Source organism: Oncorhynchus masou, chromosome 16, assembly GCF_036934945.1.
Source record: "Oncorhynchus masou masou isolate Uvic2021 chromosome 16, UVic_Omas_1.1, whole genome shotgun sequence".
Classification (NCBI taxonomy): Eukaryota; Metazoa; Chordata; class Actinopteri; order Salmoniformes; family Salmonidae; genus Oncorhynchus; species Oncorhynchus masou.
Window position 1 is genome coordinate 14,640,144 of NC_088227.1, and position 21,049 is coordinate 14,661,192.

The window sequence follows — 21,049 nt, forward strand, 5'->3', positions numbered from 1 at the left end:
CTCCTCTCTTTTTCCTCTCCTCTCATTCTCCTCTCCTCTCTCTTTCTTTTTGATAGAGATGGCTTCCGGCCATTCTGATATAAGCCACAGTACTAGCCTACAGTAGATCATGTGCAACACTTGGTCTAGCTAGCACATTAGGCTGGAAACACAATAGCTTCATTTGATTCCATCTCTCGCATTTTTAATATCTCAAGGGAAGACATTTGCATATTATATTATTTCATAGCAAAGTTCAATTCAGATTCCGACAATGTCAGTCTCCTTTGTTCTGTTGACCGCCGTCAAACAAGGGTAGAACAAGGGTATCCATTTGTCATTATATTTAGAATTTCACAGTCACTCTCCAGTCCAGACTGCTTGGCAGTTTCTGACTAAATTAATATTTACATTCTCTAACACTAAATGTGTGTCTTTTTAATTGCCTGGATTGGAATATTCGGACTGCTTGTTAGTACAGAAGCGCCCAGGCTAATGGTCAACCAGCAGCATGTGTGGTCATACATACTGCATGATTGTGTGTCCACGGTGATGCTGTTCATTCCCTGACGTGTGTGTGTGTGTGTGTGTCGTAAGGCTAGTCTACACACTTCTGTCAGACTGGGAGCTGCTGACACAGAGGATACCCTGCCCGCTGGTCAGTCTTCTCTCTCTCTCTCCTCCTCTTCTCTCTCTCTCTCTCCTCTTCTCTCAGGGCTTTACTGGCATGGGAAACATATGTTAACATTGCCAAAGCAAGTGAAGTAGATAATAAACAAAAGGGAAATCAAAATGAACAATAAACATTACACTCACAAAAGTTCCAAAAGAGACAAAGACATTTCAAATGTTATATTATGTGCAAATAGTTAAAGTACTAAAGGGAAGATAAATAAACATAAATATAGGTTGTGTTTACAATGGTGTTTGTTCTTCGCTGGTTGCCCTTGTGGCAACAGGTCACAAATCTTGCTGCTGTGATGTCACGCTGTGGTATTTCAATCAGTAGATATGGAAGTTTATTGAAATTGGGATTTGTTTTTGAATTCTTTGTGGATCTGTGTACTCTGAGGGAAATATGTGTCTCTAATATGGTCATACATTTGGCAGGAGGTTAGGAAGTGCAGCTCAATTTCCACCTCCAGGCTGTGTGCACTCTGCCCACAAAATGTCTTCTCTTGAGAGCTAGGTCTGCCTACGCCGGCCTTTCTCTCTCTGTTCTCCTCTACCCACTGTGCAATCTTTTCCTACAGATCCAATTTCTCTCTCTCTTCCCTAATTTCCCCCACTTCTTTTGTTCCTTTTCCCACAGCTACTCCCTCTCTTCCAGTGTCAGAGGTGACCTGTCCCTGCAGGTGTCATGTCACATTGTGTTCCTGTGTCCTGTTTAGGGGGGGGGGACCCAGTCAGAATGTGACTAGGTCAGATATGCATGTGAGACTGCAGCTGCCCTCCCTGTGCTCTACTCTCCCTGACCCTGTCAAGTTCACCCTGAGCCACAGTCACATACCTGAAGATGCAGGGAGAGAAGTCAATGCCTGACGCTGTTCATTCCCTGCCGTGTGTGTGTGTGTGTGTGTGTGTGTGTGTGTGTGTGTGTTGTCAGGCTAGTCTACACACTGCTGTCAGACTGAGAGCCGCAGACACGGAGGATACCCTGCCCGCTGGTCACAGTCTGTGGCGCTCTTCTCGCACTTTTTCACTCTCCCTTCCTCTCTCGCTTGCTCTCGCATTCGTTCTTTCTCTCGCGCTCTTCCCCTCTCCTTTGTCTTGTTCTTTCTCTCGCTCTTTCTCTCCCCGTGCTCTCCCTCTCCCCTCGCTCCCTCTTCTGTTCCTTTGTTCTCCTCTACCTACTGTTCAATCAGTTCCTGCAGATCCAATTTCTCTCTCTCTTCCTAATCTCCCCCCCACCTTCCCTTTTCCACGACTACTCCCTCTCTTCCAGTGTCAGAGACAGGTGTCATGTCACATTGTGGTCCTGTTTAGGGGAGGGGGGCTGGTCAGTGATGCGTGTGGGACTGGAGCTGCCCTCCCTGGCCTCTACCCTCCCTGACCCTGTCAAATTCATCGGCCTCTCACCCTGACACCCCTCCTTCATCACCCTGACACCCCTCCTTCATCACCCTGAGCCACGGTCACATACCTGAGCTCCAACACGGTGGCAAACATTAGTGAAGATGCAGGGAGAGAGAGAAGTCGGTGCTTTCTAATCTGACTGGACAGGTCGTTTGGATGTGTGGCCTCTACATCAGTGTTGGCATACTGCACTTCACAGCCCCCTCTCTCCACTCCATCTCCTCCTCTTCCCCTCCTCCAGTTGTCATTACATCTACAGTGGGTTCTGTCCTGCTGCCCTCAGGCTGTTCTGGTCTGTCCTCCTCTGACGCTCCTCATCGTTAAGCAGAGTGCTTGGGTCTGTGGTCAGACAGATGTGGCATTGTGTCTGGACTATGTGGGAATGAAGCCGCCCTGGTGGCAGAGTTCTTCAGCCTGCTAGTAATTCTCTTCCCCCTCTACTGTAGCTAGCGGCAGGGAGGGGGCGGGGGCTCAGAGGGCCACTGGTATTAGTGGGCCACAAATAAACATGGAGTAGGCAAGAGGACTGGACCACAATAACACACAGAGCGGCGAGGGAGCAAAGGTCAAACCACAGAAACCACGACCTGGTTCAGTCTGTTGGTCTCGGGACTGGGGTTCTGTGGACTTGCGCGTGTCACTGCAATGGTCACCCACTGCAGTGCTAGTGAACCGGACTGTAGCCCCTCCCCGTCTCTCTTCCTCCTCTCGCTACCGCTCTGTCATTCTATCCCGCTGATATAGACACTCCCTGTGAAATGTTAGTCATTTGGCCTCCTCACCTCACCTCCTCAGTGTTTGTGTCTTATGGCTCACTTGCTGCCGTCGCTTCTTGAGGTGGTTGGACGTGCAGACTTTGATTGATTGAACATGTTTGTGTGAGCACAGCCAGAGCTGGCAGGACATCGATCGACAGGCTGCCGTCGCACTAATCGCACAGGTCTGGCAGATACACACACACACACACACATCCTTCTAGCCCACCTGATTAATGCGACTGGTTGAGACAGGTGTGCCGGGGTGCAGGTGATGCTCATTGAAAGGTCCTCGATTTGTCTCTCTCACCACGTCTGACATTGGGCAGCTGTGCAGCGCTGACTCGCCTTGGATGAAGAAGCGTCCGTACAGGCATGTTGCTACGGCGACGGTGGTCTTAGTGGTCCAGCTGATGGACCTACTATCCTGCTTTTTCCCCAGTCATAGTATTTCCTTCCCGCTGTGGGACGTCTCTGACTGCTTGGCTGTATATTCCTGTTCCCCCAGGGTTGTTGTTGTGGTGTGTTTGTGTGTTTCCTCTGGAAATATGTGTATCAGTGGGGGAGAAGGTCACAGCATTTTTATGGAGAAGGAATGACAAGCTCCCTTCTGCTGACTTTTCACTCCAAAATGAAATGAGCCCAATAACATATTGTTAAAATTGTTTGCTAAAATCATTTTAAAGTATTGGACCATGCATATAGCTAGTGATTTTGAGGGGGGGTGGATAGTTACATATCGGGATATCATTTTTGACGATGTATCATTTTGACAATATTGCAATATTATTTTTGCGTTAGTTGGCTGTACCTGCACCAAAACGCCAGTATTTTTCATTCATATCTTGTTCTCAATCTTCTCTTTAAAAATTAGGTTAATTTGTTTTCAGCACTTTTGTTTCCATGACCGATCAAAATGTGATGTTCTCATGGCTCTCTCTCGTCCCTCTGCAGCAGACATGTGATGAGCAATAGGGTTGGAACATCGAATCGCAATAAAATCACAGTATCGAATCACAATATTATATAGAATCGGGAGAATCTCAAAACATATGATATCAGTAGCAAAGTATCGTGATAATATCGTATTGTGAAGTCCCTGGCAATTCCCAGCCCAACATATAGCCCATTCATATTATCAGGTATACCATAAGCAATTAGCATTATCACTTGTGGCCCAACTGATGCAGCAAAGTGGCTATAAATAAATATAATTGAAGGACCGAGTTGCCCATCTGCATTTACCCTATTGGGCTAATCATTAGTCAGATCCCGAATGTGATCTTTTTTAAATATTTTTTTTTACCCTTTTTTCTTCCCAATTGGTAGTTGCAGTCTTGTCTCATCGCTGCAACTCTCGTACGGACTCAGGAGAGGCAAAGGTCGAGAAACACAACCCAACCAAGCCACACTGCTTCTTGACAAAATGCTCACTTAACCCGGAAGCCAGCCACATCAATGTGTCGGAGGAAACGTATTGGTGCTGTGGCGCCCAGCCCGCCACAAGAGTCGCTAGTGCACGATGGGACAAGGACATCCCTGCCGGTCAAACCCTCCCCTAAACCGGACCCAATTGTGGGTCTCCCGGTCGCGGCCGGCTGCGACATAGCCCGGACTCAAACCCAGAATCTCTAGGCGCATAGCTAGTGCTGCGATGCAGTGCCTTGGACCACTGCGCCACTTGGGAGCTCCCGAATGTGATCTTTTAACTAGTTAGCATCATATTGATGAATTTTATGTTCCAAAAAATTGCATGAGCGTGGGTTATTCTGCCACCCGGGTAAAACACCCCCTGTCTGTACTTCTCCCAGATACCACATCATGTCACCATTCTCCCCCAAACACTTTCCCTGGTTGCCGCTCTTGCTCAAAAAACAAAAACTCATGTCTCATCACAATTGAAGTTACGCCCTCAAAAATATATTTGAGGTAGGGTGGCGTTTTTACCCCAAGTTACCCTACAATAGACATGTGTTACATTTGCCCCGCTCTCTCCTATGCACTCAGGAATAAAGTAGGATCTCCCTCTTTTTAGCAAAGGCCATTTTAAAACGTCTGTTTCTCCCGTCATTGCATTGAGCCTCGTTCGCAACTGGAATACACCTCGAGAGGAAAAGCCCATTTCTCTCACATAACACACACAACAACAAGTTGTCTAGGTAAATAGATATACTATTCTACTATTGGGGTCATTTGTTTTTTTCTATTCTTTGTTTAAAGAGGAAAAGTCCATGTGGACTTCACTGTTCTCGGATCTTCAAAATATTATTTGATGCGCCGTATTTTTTTGGGGCCTTAGTGGCAATGATTTTTGCCGCGGTGCCGCGCCACAGCTAAATGACTGCAGCGCAAACACTTATGTACGTGTGTGTGTATGTGTGTGCGTGCCCCTGCTTTGACACACCAGAGGGCATGGAGGCCTGTGCTGTTAATCCGCTGTACCAGGAGACCACACTGTCGCTGGATGAATGAACTGGGGCCTGTTATCGCCACTCGTATCCCACACCGGAGATGAATGGTAGCGGAAGGGGGCCTCTGCTCACTGCCCAGCCATCTACATCTTCCACTAGGATGGATTCTCACAACATAGGCCTATACCCATGAGGTGTGGAGAAGAATGTGCTGTTGTGACACACTCCTCAGTCAGAGACCAAATAAAACGTGATATTGTATTCTGCTGTTTTTCCGAGGGTGGGTGTGTGTGTGTTGCGCAGGTTCCCCCGTGAGGCTAGGTAGTTGGCCATCTGTTAAGACTCCTGCCTGGCACTGGTTGGCAGGGCCGTCTGGTCTGTTTGTTCCTCAACACGCTGAAGTGCCAGGGATGTCTTTACTGAACCCAGCAGGAGACCGCTTGTTCCCGCCTGGAGCTTCACAAAGAGTTCGAGGTGTTTCATGCCTCAGTCAGGACTGTAGATAAGGTGCTGTCTGGGAACGATCTATGAATCCCCTTGCAGAGATTTTCATAGAGACTTTTGGGCCTTTGTCTGCCTCAGAACTGGACTGGGTACAGGACATGGGAAGGAACGACTGGGAATGCTGTAGAAAATCCCTCGCTGAGAGCTGGGAATCGACGTCCAGTGACTTGTTTGCTCCACTCTGTGCTCAGGAGTCAGGCGGTCTGCCAGGACGGGCCTTGGCTGTGGAGAGGGAAAACACAGCGCAGTCACAGGGAGGATTCTGCTGTCTGCTCCAGGTTTGGCTCAGGGACCACCACAGTCTCTCTCCCAGCATGAAGTCACCTCAGCCAGGGAGGCTTCTGGCTCCTAGCGATGACACAATGGAACCTGTGACACACTGAGAGTGGAAGGGAAGCATTTCAGGGCTTCCCTTCCTATTGGAGGCCTGAGGACACAGCTGAAGACACTGGCCTGTGTTCGGAATCCGATCTGGATGCAGTCCGTGGTGAATACGCCTGGTTAAACCACTGTATAGGAGCTGTTCAGTGTTCAACGAATGGAGGACGAGGCCTTACAGAACAGGGTGGTCAGTGAGTGAACAGCCGTTCCTGGTTTTACCACTGTGGAATCTCAGGCAGGACCGGAGAGGTTTTTGTGTCGGTCGTGTCGGACTCAGATCCGGAGACGTGGCCAACTGGAAAGCAAAGAACAGGGAAGAGTGCAGAGCAGGAAGCTGCGGCAGTGTACTATTCTGAGTGAAAGCGGGTGAGGTGCCCATAAAGAAACGCGCCTAACCTCACGCCTTTGTTTATTCTCTAAAACAAAACCATTTGCATAGGCACTTTGAAGGATGGATGATTGAAGGGACCCGGTGTGCATTATCGCTGTACCTAAATTGCAGTGTTCGTGTGTGTGATGGAGGGGGTTTGAGGAGGATGGTGTAAGGGAGGAGGGGGTGGCAGTGGGCGGGTATCCAAACAGAGGGTAGTTAATGAGCAGCATCCTAACACACGCATACACAGTCACACGTACAGTACAGGCTATACAGTGGTGTATGAATGGAGCACAGGGCTAGGTAGAGCTGTAAATAGATCAACATGCTCATCTCCTTGCTCAGCAGCCCCTGTCTGCGTCCTCTCCACCTCTGCTCTGCTCATCAGCAGACTTGCTCCTTGCAGCCAGGCAAGGCCGAAAATAGAAGCACCCCGCCTCGATGTCTGCCTCTCTCCTCCTCCTCCCAGAGTGTCTCTACCACACACACACACACACACAGGCACAGTGTGATCAGAGTCTCTCCACAGCATGGCAAACACACTGTTTACTCCTCCTGCATGCCACCAAACACCACTTCATAAATTGCTGTCCTGGCAGCATTTCAATAGTCTCACCCAGGACTAGCATTACGTAGTGTCTGCTAGAAGACCTGTACACCATGCTGGCCAGTTATACAAACACAACATGGAAAGTGTTGGTCCCATGTTTCATGAGCTGATATGGAAGATCCCAGAAATGTTCCATACGCACCCAAAGCGTATTTCCCTCAAATGTTGTGCACAAATTTATTTACATCCCTGTTAGTGAGCATTTCTCCTTTGCCAAGATAATCCATCCACCTGACAGGTGTGGCATATCAAGAAGCTTATTATAGCATGATAATTACATGGGTGCACCTTGTGCTGGGGACATTAAAAGGCCACTGGAAAATGTGCGTTTTTGTCACACAACACAATGCCACAGATGTCTCTAGTTTTGAGGGAGGGTGCACTTGGCATGCTGACTGAAGGAATGTCCACCTAAGGTGTTGCCAGAGAATTGAATTTCTCTACCAACATCGTTTTAGAGAATTTGGCAGTACCTCCAACCGGCCTCCCAACTGCATACCACCTGTATGGAGTCGTGTGGGCTAGAAGTTTGCTGATGTGAACAGAGTGCCCCATGGTGGCGGTGGTGTTATGGTATGGGCCGGCATAAGTTAGACAACAAACACAATTTTGAATTTTATCGATGGCAATTTGAATCCACAGAGAAACTGTGATGAGATCCAGAAGGCCATTGTCGTGCCATTCATCCCCCGCCATCACCTCATGTTTCGGCATGATAATGCACGTCCCCATGTCACAAGGATCTGTACACAATTCCTGGAAGCTGAAAATGTCCCAGTCCATCAATGGCCTGCATACTCACCAGACATGTCACCCATTGAGCATGTTTGGGATGCTCTGGATCGACGCATTTGACTGCGTGTTCTAGTTCCTGCCAATATCCAGCAAATGCTCACAGCCATTGAAGAGTGGGACAACATTCCACAGGCCACAATCAACAGCCTGATCATCTCTATGCAATGTGCTGCTTGAGGGAAATGGTGGTCTGATCCACACCCCTACCCCCTTTCTTTTTTTTAAGGTATCTGTGACCAATGGATGCATATCTGTAGTCCCAGTCATGTGAAATCCATCGATTTTATTTATTATTATTATTATTATTTTTTAGGGCCTATTGCATTTATTTCATTTGACTGATTTCCTGAAAACCAGTAAAATCTTTGAACATGTTACATGCTGCGTTTTTATATATTTATGTTCAGTATAGTCTATAAAGCAGCGGCATACATTTCTACCCCCCCGCCACCAGCGGGCGACTTGAGTAAATCCCTCAGACTAGAGCGATGTGATTTAAAGTAGTCATTTGTCTCTTTTCTCTCTCCTCTTCCCTTCACTGCAGTCTCTGTTCTCTCCCTCCTCCTCGAACAAGTATTTTTCCCCTCTCTCTCTCTCTCTCTCTCTCTTGTGTCGTGGTGCAGGATCGCTTCTGTAGTGAACCCGCGGAACTGAACCGTCGCGTGAGATTCGACACGCGGACACCCTCCCTCTCCCATGGGTGGCTCCATGTGCCCGATGCAGACCGGAGACAGGCACGCCACATAGTCCCGTTTCTATTACCCTGAAGTCTAATGTAAAACGAGACCCCCCCCCCCTCCCCCCCGGCGTTTACTGTGATGCGTTTTAGAACGGCCGTGTGTCTGTGCGAGGAGTTATGACGCACCCGCCCGCATTTAAAACTCATTAGAAGGACGGGAAGATAAATGATGGTGCAGATCTTTGCTAAGCAAGCAGAAGCTTTATTGATCGACAGTATCTTCATGCGGCACCCATTAGTTTGTTCCTGCCATCCGTCCCTTCTTCTCTCCATACCATACAGGGCTATGGGAAGATGTCTGGTCAGTCAGGCCGCTGGTGGGTTGGGCTGTGAGGTTCTCTCTTTTTTTTTGTTTGTTGTTGTTGCAGGTGCTCTGGCAGGGATAGAGGGAAACTGTGACTCTTGTGAAGCAGCATAATGGGTCGGGGGTTAGATTTGATGACGCCAGGTGCGTCTCTTCCTCAGACAAACTTGCTCGGCCTTTCCCTCTGATTGTCCTCTCTCTCTTACTCTCCGTTTCGCTCTTTTCTTTCTCTCGCCCCCTCTTACATTTCTCTTGTTCTCTACCCCCCCCCCTCCTTCCGTCGCTCCCTGCACCCTCGTGCCCTGGCATTGAGACGGACGATGCAGGAGGCTCTCGCCAGATGTTGAGATACCGGTGTTGGGTTTCCATAAACCTTTAGTCTCCCCCGCTATCCTCCCTACAGTGTTAGGGGGACTCGGTACATGACCGGGCAGATATTATGTCCTCGACATGGGCTCAGGCTGTGTTAACGAGCCTCTCCTCCACGGTGCTCAATTCTGTTCTCTCAACTCCATTAGAACATCTTGGCCTTGTTCTCTTGTTACTGTAAAACCTAGTTGGTATTTTGTCCATAATCCACAGTCCCAATCCCTAACCAAGTTTTGTCCATGTTCTTTATTCTTTATTACATCCCCTCTGCAATAGCAGAGGGGATGTCGTCCCCCCCCTACAGACCCCCATCTAAGAGGGACTTGCCCTCTCCCTGCATCCCTTACTCTCTCCCAGATTCCCCCTCACTCCGAAGCTACATTCATCGGTGGGTTGCGCCTCAGGGCCCAAATTGTACAGAGTGAAGGGTTCTATACAGCTCCACACTCTCTTGTTCTGTGTGACCCGGAGCTTCCTGCAATCAATCAGGTCCAGTCCAGCGAGAGCATGAATGGGTATTCATCAAGATGGACGATCTGAGTGGCTAGTTGCGCACACACGTGCATGCAAACTCTCTCACACACATACACCCCCCCCCCCCCCTGCACACACGGGCTCATTTCCATATTTATTATAAGTCCTGCTGCTGCTCCATGCAGTGAGAGGGACTCCTATAGACGTCTGTCCTGTCTCTCCTGTCTGTCTGTTCACAGACAGCAGCAGTGTACAGTAGCAGCTAGCAGGCAGCACTCCAACTGTAACTCTACAGTACTGACAGGCCGGAGCTGCTGCTGTAGTGCTGAGTCATTCAGACCCGCTGCCTGCTGCAGACTTGGAGGAGGAGAGGAGATGGAGAGAGAATCATCATCATCGCTGCCTCCGTGTTCCTTCCTGTAGATGGTTTCTGTAGAGGACTCTAGTGCCCTGCTTTAGCATGGACAGCGCCATTTGAGGACTTTCACCATTCTGAAGTAGTTAACTGGGTGGGAAATCCTATTTATACTTGTGAGCAAACATTCCAGAACTGCGGGTGGCAGTAATTCACAAATTTGGGCTTTATTGCTGTTCAAACAATGCATTCCTCCTGGTGGCAGTGTGAACTCTTTCAGTTTGTTTCCCAACTCGTAGAAGAGGAATAAAATGGACTACTTCAAAATTGAGACGTCCTCAATTGTGCTGACCATGCTCTAGCAGATGCCGTAATGGGACGGCTACAATGTTGCGTCCTCTATCTAACTCTATGATAGGGCCCTGTCTGCAGTAGCCCCACAGTCCCTTGTCTTGGTCTGGTCCTCCCTCCCATTAACAAATCAGGGAGCCCCGCTCCTGTGGGGGGGGGACTACTCTCTACTCAGAGACAGAGAGAGAGAGAGAGAGAACAGCCCTAGAGCCTAGACCTCAGTCAGACACAACTCCCGCTTTCATTTCCTCTCTCTCCTTAGTCTTACTCTCTTTCTTACTCACTCAGTCTCTCTAAGAGACCGAGAGAGAATCTCAGTCTCTGTCTCTCTCACTCGGTCTCTTTAGAAAGAGACTCTCACTTTCTATCTCAATCTCTTTCTCAGTCTCTTTTAGAAAGAGAGAGTCTATCTGCCTCTCTTTTTATCTCTCCCTCTCACTTTATTTCTCTCTCTCTCTGTGTGTCTCTCTCTCTCTCGCTCTCTCCTTTCCTCTATCTTTCTTATTTCCTCTCGCTCCTTACCGGCCAGCTGGGTGGAAAGAATCACTTGTTTATATTTCCCCGCTGTCTGTCAGGGGCTTGTGCTGCTTGCCGGCTTCCGTTACCTAGCAACTGCAGTAGCAGCTTCACCAATGGCGTTGGCTGTGTGTGTCTGTGTGTTACGACCGTGTTCACTAGCAAGGCACATACACACACACGCGCGTTCCCAACTGTACCTAGCCTACCTCACAGCTCCTTTTGTCTGCCCTCTCCGCCCCCGACTGGCTCCATGCCAGTCTACCTGTCTGTTTGTCTGTCTGTCTACCCTAAGAGAAGACGCACTCTGTCTAGTGCACTTTTCCTGCCTTGACTGTCTGTTTCTGCGGTGGTGAAAGGATTGGATGTCAGATTAGGCCGTTCTATGTAGACGTGAAGGGTTATCCGTCGGTCTGGTCTGGTCGCCTGGTTGATGCCGGTGTGTTGAAACTGAAAGCAATTCACACGCTGCGTTGTTTGCCACTGTCGTCTGTGAGGGGTTTCCCTGGAGAGCTGCCTTTTTTTGGTTAGCGCGATCTTGTTTGCCCTCACCCGCCTCGCGATGACAAACCCTATCTGTTTCTCTGTATGTTTTGACCACTTCCTGAGTCACCCTCTGCATGGTTGCAGAGATATGCAGGATGCCGTTTTTGCGCAGGCTGTTTTCTCTGCAGATGTACTCCATGCCACGGGTTCAGGTTGAACAATTGAACTCCATGACCCACAACAACCCCTCCCCCGCCCCTCAATTCCCCTACAAAACGTGATATTAAGGGGCCGTGTGGCGTTCTCTGTGCGGGTGCAGATGGGGCTGACGTGTGGGAGAGGAGAGGCTCTGTAGGTGCTGGGGTGGTGAAGCTCTGTACTGCCTCCTCCTGCTGCCAGTCCTTCCGTCTCATCTGGTCTGCATGGTCTCTAGTCCCCGTCCCACAGCCACATGGTCCCTATTCAGAGTAGGATGGTATCGCATTACGTATCTGACATTAGGCCTGGACTAGCCCAAACCTGAACAGGACTATCAGTCAGCCAGCGAGGTCGAGATTTTTTTTATATATATATTTTTTACACACACTACACGAGTTCCTGAGGACCTCATACCATGTCAGGCCCCCCCCCCCCCCCCCCATCAGTCAGTCTCCCTCCCCTCATGGAGACAGTCCCCCGTTGGTTAGTAATGACGGGCTTGACATCGTGGTGGCGTGCACTCGTGATTCAAGGCTCCTTTTACAGACCTTTTTGTTGTATTTCATCAGTCTGTCTGAGCAGGGCTGGATGGCGGCATCTCCACCCGCGGTTGGAAACTGTGTACTAGCTATTTAACTGGACCCCCCCTCCTCTCTTTCTCCCCTCAGTAGAGAGGCCAATCTGTCTCCATTGTGTGCATGTATAGTATTAATAGTATCTTAGTAAAATCAGTCATGTCTCTGGCAGACTGCGTCACCGTCTGTAAATATGTTGTTTAAAGTCGGCACGCTTTTGCTTTTTGGTAAATTCACTATGAGTCGGACTACTACTCGAATCTTTAGTTTTATATCGCTGTATAATGCCGAGTGGCTTTGTGTTTTTGACTCTGTGCCAGTTTCACAGTTGTTCCTATGGGTTGAGGTAACCAACTTTTTTTTGGGGGGGGAGTTTGACACAGCAGCTCTGCCACATGAACACACACCGTCTGTCTGAAGGACACGGCGGACCAACGCGAATGGACATCCTATCGCCTCTGACCACAGAACGTTGTTTGTTCACTTCCCGATGATTCTACATGCCGAATGAAGGACTAGCCTACCACTATCTCAACCAGAATTGACTCTCTCTCTTCTCTCTCACTCTCTCTCGCTCTCTTGCTCTCTCTCTCTCTCAGGTCAGAAGACCTGTCTCCACCTCCATGGCATCTTCCCCTACCTCTATGTGCCGTACGATGGCTATGGGCAGCAGGCGGAGAGCTACCTGCGTCAGGTAGCCTTCAGCATCGACAGGGCCCTCAACGTGTCCATGGGAAACCCCTCCTCTAACACACAGCACGTCTTCAAGGTGGCACTGGTCTCCGGCATGTAAGTCTCACTAAGTACACGGCGGAGGCTCTTTCTCAATTTGATTTTCCTCCCATCTCCCACCTGTTTCCTCACCTCCTTCATCAAACCTCATTTGAGGAGATGACCCAAGGTTCCTCCCCTAGGGCATTCTCCTCCTATGGGTTTTGAGTAGGAGGCGAGGAGAGAAGGCACGAGGAATCAAGAAAAGACACATTGAGAACGGGGCAGAGTCTGAAGGCTCACATGTTCATGTTAGAAGGTGAATGGTAGGTGAAGTCTGTATTGTGTTGTTTTCCCAAGAGGTTCTTCTGACTGTCTCACCCCCACAGGCCTTTTTATGGATACCATGCCATGGAGAGGAAGTTTATGAAGATCTATCTGTACAATCCTCAGATGGTCAAAAGGTGAGGAGTGTGTTCTACTTTTTTTGCATCAGCTTGCATTTTGGAGCTGTAATAGCCTATGTGTTAACATTCGCAATGTGTTCCTGTTGTTAGAGAGGGCTATGCTCTCTGTCTGTAGGCTAGCCTGTGTGGACATGACTATGATGCTCATTCTGTTGATATCGATCGGCCCGCTTATGTAGTACAGAGCTCTAGCGGTGTGTGTGTGTGTGTGTGTTTTAGACAGTGTGTGTACGTTGAGATGGAGAGACAGAGCGACTGTGCGAGAGACAAAGCAAGTACGTGTCTGTTTTGTGTAAAGAGAGAGAGTGTGTGTGTGTGTGTGTGTGCACACCGGCTGTTATTTAGCTGCTGAAGCTATCAGTCACTGTGAGTGGAGCCGTGCTACTGCACTGATTCCGAGAGACGGGACAGAGGAGAGAGAGCGAGCGAGTGATACTGAGGGAGGAGAGTGAGCGAGAGACACTGAGGGAGGAGAGCGAGCGAGAGAGAGAGTCTAACTGGCACACTGTCTGCTCCCAGCCTGACTGACTGTTATGAGCCCCTGTCTTGTTCCAGATCAATCACTGAATCAATCAACTCTCTCCGCTCTGACCTTTTAAAGGGGAACTGTCACTGTGGCCTACATTATTATTATGGATATTGGACCGGCCAAAAGACTGGCGGGAAATTTCAAGTTTGAAAAGTAAAATTGCGCGTCGTCACAGTTTCTTTCCAGCGACTAGGACTCGGTGAATGCGTTTTTGAATGAAAGCATATCAACTCTGGAATGAAAGCCTCTCCGACTCAATCATTTTGGAACACACAGCCTTTTCTGGACGCAAAGAACATGCCTAGCGTACAACAATGTATCATCTAATGTAAAACTGTGTGTGTGTGGTTCCAGGGTGTGTGAGCTGTTGCAAGGAGGCGCTGTGATGAACAAGCACTACCAGCCCCACGAGGCCCACATCCCCTACCTGCTGCAGCTGTTCATCGACTACAACCTGTACGGCATGAACCTGATCAACCTGGGAGCCGTCAAGTTCCGCCGGAGCCAGCCGCGCAGAGGTAAGGGACGGGAAGGAACGGAGTAGGCTGCTTTAGGAACCTTGTCACAAACCTGTGACCTGGCTGAGTGGTGTTGCGGGACATCCCTCCTCTTTTTCTGTTGCCTGTTAGGTGTGGCTGAGGGGTGCGCAGTATGCCCAGTCGTAACGGTCCAGAGCTATGGCGGGGGGTGGGGGTGTAAGAGAGGAAGAGCTGCCATGCTTTTGTCGTGATGTATTTGTGTTCTCTACGATGGCCTTGAGATGCTTCGGGCAGCAGCTGTAGTTCTCGTTCTATCTCACACACACAAACCGTATCCTCCTAATGCATCCTGGTCAGTGTGTAATTTTCTAAAGAGTGGCTCGCAGATAACACCCTTGCTTTACAAAGACCTGACAGGCTCTCCGTTAAAGAAAGAAAAATGAAAAAAGGTGGACTTCTTCAAAGATGACACCTCACCAACACACGGAAAAGCCCTTTAAGAGAGGAAGAAAAGAGTGCGGGAGAAGACTGGAAGCAATGGGGTCCGTGGCAGACCAGAGGAATAACTAGCATTCTGGAACACTGCAAGCCTGGAGCATATTCTTGGTACTGTTTTTCCACCTGAGTTGGATAAACACCCAGCCATCAATCTAGAGAAATGAACAGTGAGGGCTTGAATATGGATGTGTTTACTTGTGACCTGTTGAACTCAGGCTGTTGATTTGAACTTGCACTGTACATCACTGTTTAGTATTAATATTACGTCCCACATCGCCTCTGCCAACCCGAAACGAAACCACAGACCACGGCTAGCCAAGCTGGGACAATCGATATCTCGATTGAGGGCCGCGTCGGTCAGATTTCCTCCCGTCTTCCCAGGACGGGAACCTGTGACTCTCACTAGGCCCCTCGCAGTAGCAGGGCGAGAGTGGTAGAACAGGGGGACATTTCACAGTGGGATTGGAGGAGCAGGAAGGTTTCCCTCAGATCTGAGGGTTGAACTTGGCCTTGGCTTCACACTGCGCCCGATGGTTGGGAATAAAGCGGTAGATTGGCCACTTTCTGTTTGATCTTGACTAAGGCTTACGAAGCGCTAATCCCGGGCCGCGCTGAGCCGAGATGGGACAGGTATCTCCGCTCTGCAGTTGTCTTCATGCCTGAGCGAGTCTCCTGGGTCAGGGGAGGCAGAACCCAGCGTGACACCACCACGCATGGAAGGGTTAATGAATAGGCCAGGGAACCCCACCCCCCCACTCTTCAGATGAACAGATTCTTAACAATGTTCACGCAACACTCTCCCCAGACAAAGAGAGGGCCACTTCCTGGATTTTGACGCAATCAACGGAAAATGGGTTGCAAAGAACCAAAAAGTACAAAGGGGCTGAAACTCTGTGATAATGTTCACCTGTTTATATTCTCCTTTGTACAACACCTAGTTGAAAGGGAGTTTGTAATCTGGGATCAAGTGAAGACGATGACAAAGGACCTGGGATTCTAGAAAGCTGTGTAGATCCAAATGAATTGGAAATACTGAGCTGGTATGCTTTTCTTTTTGCATTTTGCTCTATGTTGAAGACACAATGTCTGTAGACTGGTTTACCCCCCCAAAAAATCAATTGGCTTCCATCACATGATTCACATGTTTTTGTGTGTCTGTGTGCACGTGTCTCTTGAACAGAGGGATTTCCCCCAGATCGCCAGGGCTGCAGCAGGCCAGGCACCAGCCCCTTGAAGAGCCCCTGTACCTCCAGACTGAGCGACAGTACGCTGGGAGGCATGTTTGTCCGCTGGGAGGAGGATGACATAGCCTGGTGAGCCACGCCAGCACAGACCAGCTCCAATGACATGCTGTGGGCCAATGCAGCGTTGTGTTTTTAGGTCTTGTCTGTACATTTCTGTCCATGTAGGATTTAGTGTGTAATTTGCATCCATGTTGTGTGCTCACCTCTTGCTCTCTCGCTCGCCCAATCTGCATGATCTCCTTCTCTCTTCTCTCCCCCCTCTCTCTCTAATGCAGTTCCCTGGTCCTGGAGGATGTGGAGAAACAGAGCACATGTGAGCTGGAAGTGGATGCTGTGGCTGTAGATATCCTTAACCGTCTGGAAATAGAGAGTAAGGACGGCGAGAAACTGGGAAACAACATATTTTTAGTCATATATAAAAACCGCCAGTCAGACAGTCCGACAGACGCACGAGGAGAGACTGAGGGAACGGGTCGGTTAATGACTCCACTGCTCTGACTGTGCAACACAGTCGAGGAGCGAAGGCTTTTCCTCGTCAAACCTTGGTTGCGTCTCAAATGGCAACCTATTCCCTATGTAGTGCACTACTTTTGACCAGAGCCCTATAGGAGCCCTGTATATAGGGTTCCATTTGGGACCCCTACCTATGTAACCTAGATGAGCGATGGAGGCCTTCTCCAGATCAAACAGTCTGTCTCGCACCCCACTGTCAGGCTCCTGCTCTCCAGCACATCCGAGCGTTAGATCAGTGGCCACCCGGGCCAAAACAAACACTGTCCACTCACCCCGTCTCTCGGTAGTCTCGTCTTTCTCCGACCTTCTGTCGGGAGGGGGAGAGAGAGAGCGAGGGAGAGAGTAACAGGGGGGTGTAGGATGGAAGACTGGAAGAGCAGATTGAACTGGGAACATGTAGCAAAAATAGAGCATTCTGTTAAAAGCATGCATGAATATGCATCTGCCATTGGAATGTGTTCCCAGACCTCATAGTATCTCAATCCAGTATGAACTATTTCTACAGTCTTTCTGCCATTCGTGATAAATGTTAGGAACAGAATGACACAGCAGAAACAAAGTGCTTGGTTGTGTTTTAGATTAGCTGTGCTCAGAATACGGAGTGTGGGAGACACATATATACACACACACACCATTATCTGGCAGAAAAGGGGTCACGCCAGGGCAGTCCACATATGTGCCTTCAACAAGTAGATTTTCCATCTGCCCAAAAAAGACATACAAACTCTCTGTTGAGAAGGAAATGGTTTGAGGAATGATTCTGATTTCGAGCTCTTGTCCAGTTTGAGTGGTTAGTGGTGATCTGAGCTCTTTAACTTTGTGTGCGTCAATGTACTCTTTGAAACAATGGCCCTCATTCAACCAACTGTAGATGGGAAATGCAGAGGCCCTCATTCAACCGACTGATCTATGCCGACACTGTGTGTGTGTGTGTGTGTGTGTGTGCAGATCAGATTGGCAGCAACCCTGGCCTGCAGGCCATCTGGGAGGATGAGAAGCAGAGGCGACGAGAGAAGAACCAGTCATCTCAGATGGAGACCCCACAGTCACAGGGTGAGTGAACCAGTCCTCTCAGAGACCCCACAGTTAAACTTCCAGCAGGTCTACCTACATGCGTATCGGCCTGAATGTAAAAAGTGACTGACAAAATAATGGAAACACAAACCTAGTGTCCTAATAGGGAGTTGGGCCACCACGAGCCAGAACGGCTTCAATGCACCTTGGCATAAATTCTACAAGTGTCTGTTGGAGGGATGCGACACAATTCTTAACGTGAGAAATTCCAGCGTTTTGGCGTTTTGTTGATGGTGGTGGAAAAACGCCGTCTCGGGCGCCATTCCATTGGGCTGAGATCTGGTGACTGAGACGGCCATGACGTATGATATACATCGTTTTCATGCTCGTCAGACCATTCAGTGGCCAGGATAGAAGGGCTTCACCATAGGTCGAAGGCGATCATTAAAAAATGCCTGTGTATTTATTGGTTTTGCCTTTCTCTCTAAGGGGTTGAGTTGACCTAACCCAGGGGTCTTCAACAGGTAGATCGCAGCCCGCTTATGAGTAGCTAGCCAATCAATTCTGAGCGTAAGTGCATTTCTCCATCACAAACTGTCATAAACAGCTGATATCGACTCAAAAGCCACATTGACACTTTCCCACCCCTGGTTAGCCACTATTAGCTTAAAAATGTAACGCAATATCTGCTAACTAATTTACAGCAATATTGTCCGTCCTGTCTGTCTGTCTGGACCGTGCTTTTGTCTATCACGCCGTATGTAGCCAGTTAGCGTTGCTAATGACCACGTCTTTTGGGTTGAGTAAACAGAGGCTTTCCACCAAAACCTTCTCAATTAAATGTGAACTGCAAAGTAGGCTTGCCTAGCATGACTGTTTGTTTCATTTTTGGTGGCTGTTGTTCTGCGAACTCTGCCGTGACATGTAACAGCAGAAAGGTCATTCGACCGGCACATTCTTCTCTTGCTAGATGGGCAATTGAAGGGGAATTCCAGTATTTCCAGGCTTACATTTATTTCTTCTGATGTGATTTAAGCATTTACTCAGGAACATACATTTTTGTTGTTTCTCTATGAATATTTGTTATATTGAGTATAATATAATTTTAAGGGGCCTGTCATGCCAAATAATGTGTACTAACCATTATTGTACCAGGTATATTGACAGAAAACACATCTCTTGTACACCAAAGACCCAGGGAAGGGTTACAAGTTAAAGAAGAGAACAAAAATGAGTCGCTGGGGTTATGTTTTTTAAAGTAGCTCTCATGCTAGAAAAGGTTGGCGACCCCTGACCTAAACCATGCCAGGAAAATGCACCCCCACACCATAACGGAGCCGCCAGAACATCTACTCAACTGTCTTTATTATTTTTGCTGTTACCTGTAAGTCAATGCCAGTGGAGGCTGTTGTGGGGAGGACGGCTCATAATAATGGCTGGAATGGAGCGAATGGAATGGCATCCAACGCGTAGCAACCATCTGTTTGATGTATCTGATACCATTCCAACCTATTCCCCTCCAGCCATTACCACGAGACCGTCCTCCCCAATAAAGGTGCCATCAATCTCCAGTGGTCTATGCCCCATATTATGGGCCATCTGCTTGTTGGAACATGCATGGACCAGGTAATAAATAATCTAGGCTCGTCCCTGTCACGATTCATGCGTATCTGTGTCTGACTGCTGTCCCGTGTGCATCACACATACATCAAAGTGTAATAATTGAACCTCTGCCTGCGTTTGGTGCTCCTCCAGATCGTGGGTTTGTCGCCTCGACGGAGAGCGAGAGGGCCTTCATGCAGAGATTCAAGGAGATCCTGAAGGAAAATGAGTTTGATGTGTAAGTAACAACTCCCCCCCCCCCCTCAAGCTTGCTGTCTTTAAGAGGGGAAATGGCTCACCACAAGAGTTTCCCATAGTCCTTAGGGTAACTTGACTGTTAGTCATCGTCAGACAAACAGTTGCTCAACATTGCGTAAGTGGATAGCTGTGCTCTGTTTGGTTTGGGAAGTTGAGGGGGCGGCAGGGGTGGTCTTTGAGAGTAAACATCTGCTGCTTTCAAGACAAGATGTCTACCGCCAGAGAACACATAAGTTGCGTTTTAGAGAGAATCTACATCTGGTCTGTCTTTCATTCTTTATGTTAAAGCAGCTACTTATTTCCCCCATGCCTTTATGGTTAGTGTATTACTGTCTTTGTCTATATGAGATGGTGACTGCATGCCTCTTCCTGGTTCATCTCAACACTGTCAGTGGCTGGGCCAGAGAGGATGGGTTGGAGGGAGGGGGTTAGTCCAGGGTTGATGGGGTCATTGCTGTCTAATATCCCAGGGCTCTCCCTGTTCCCCCTCCTTGCCGAGCAGAAAGAATTTCCTGTTATAAATAAAAGTACAGTTGGCCCGGTGTGTGCTGTTACATCAGGTCCAGATGGCTCCTGCTCACAAAGCTAAGTTGATACCAATGGGAGGAAAGCGGGAGGAAAGTGAAACGGCTCTATCAAAGGCCAGGCCAGTATGGGAGCAGTTTGGGCTCTGGCACAGGGACCCGTTTCCTCTCACGTGATGGAGCTGTGGCTTGGCAGCACTGTGACACACACACATTCCCAGATCACAACTCTCACTGGTTGGCTGGTGTGCTCTCGCATGTATACACATTGTCTTTGATTTGAGTCTCTCTTTCTCTCTCTGTCTGTCTCTGTCTGCCTATTGCACATCTAAAGGTGTCCACTACTCTCTTATGTGCTTTTTTAAAGCTATTATTTAGTTTCTCTCTCTCTGTCTCTCTGTCTCTGATTGTTACCACAGACAGACAGGCTGTACTGTAGTAAGTACAGACGAGCAGAGTTTACAGAGGGGAGGAGGCAGAGTCGGGAGCTGAAATGTTTTAATCGCTGCAGGAATCTCCTGGCACCTGCTGGGCTCCCTCGTTTAGCCACCAAAGTCATTAGCAACGAGACTAATTAACACCAGATCGAGACAGTCGTGAGCACAGAGGCCCGTCTCTGGAGCCCCTCTGCACTCCTTCATCCGCCCCGCAATAAGAAATGAGACGTACAGAATAGAATATTGAATATTTATTTATTTATTTTGGGGGGGGTCTAGTACCTGCATTGCTTGTCCTACCTTTTCCACCTTGTATATGCTTAAATATTTGGTTGAGTTGATAAGTAGTGAGTTGCTAAGCAATGCAGGGGTGCAGCACGGGACAAAGCGGATGGCAGAGCCTGATAGGGAGAGGCATCTGGAGGAGAGCCCAAAGTACTGCTGGCCACCTGCCAGCTTTCCATTCATACCTCCTACACACACACACACACACACTCCCTCTTCTCTTTCTATCCCACACTC

General features: G+C 48.7%; 1 protein-coding gene across 4 annotated transcripts in view; it reads left to right on the forward strand.

The window, feature by feature from the left end:
• rev3l (REV3 like, DNA directed polymerase zeta catalytic subunit) overlaps positions 1–21,049 on the forward strand; it is a 47,156-nt gene that overhangs the window by 9,017 nt on the left and 17,090 nt on the right. For 3 of the 4 annotated variants that reach the window (XM_064990817.1, XM_064990819.1, XM_064990820.1), the window contains exons 2-8: positions 12,851–13,040; positions 13,352–13,426; positions 14,313–14,476; positions 16,116–16,248; positions 16,455–16,549; positions 17,641–17,745; positions 19,462–19,546. In XM_064990817.1, the coding sequence (XP_064846889.1) occupies positions 12,851–13,040; positions 13,352–13,426; positions 14,313–14,476; positions 16,116–16,248; positions 16,455–16,549; positions 17,641–17,745; positions 19,462–19,546 (847 nt within the window). Of the gene's footprint in view, positions 1–12,850; positions 13,041–13,351; positions 13,427–14,312; positions 14,477–14,501; positions 15,976–16,115; positions 16,249–16,454; positions 16,550–17,640; positions 17,746–19,461; positions 19,547–21,049 lie in introns of those variants that run through there. The other variant, XM_064990821.1, reaches the window with a different exon arrangement.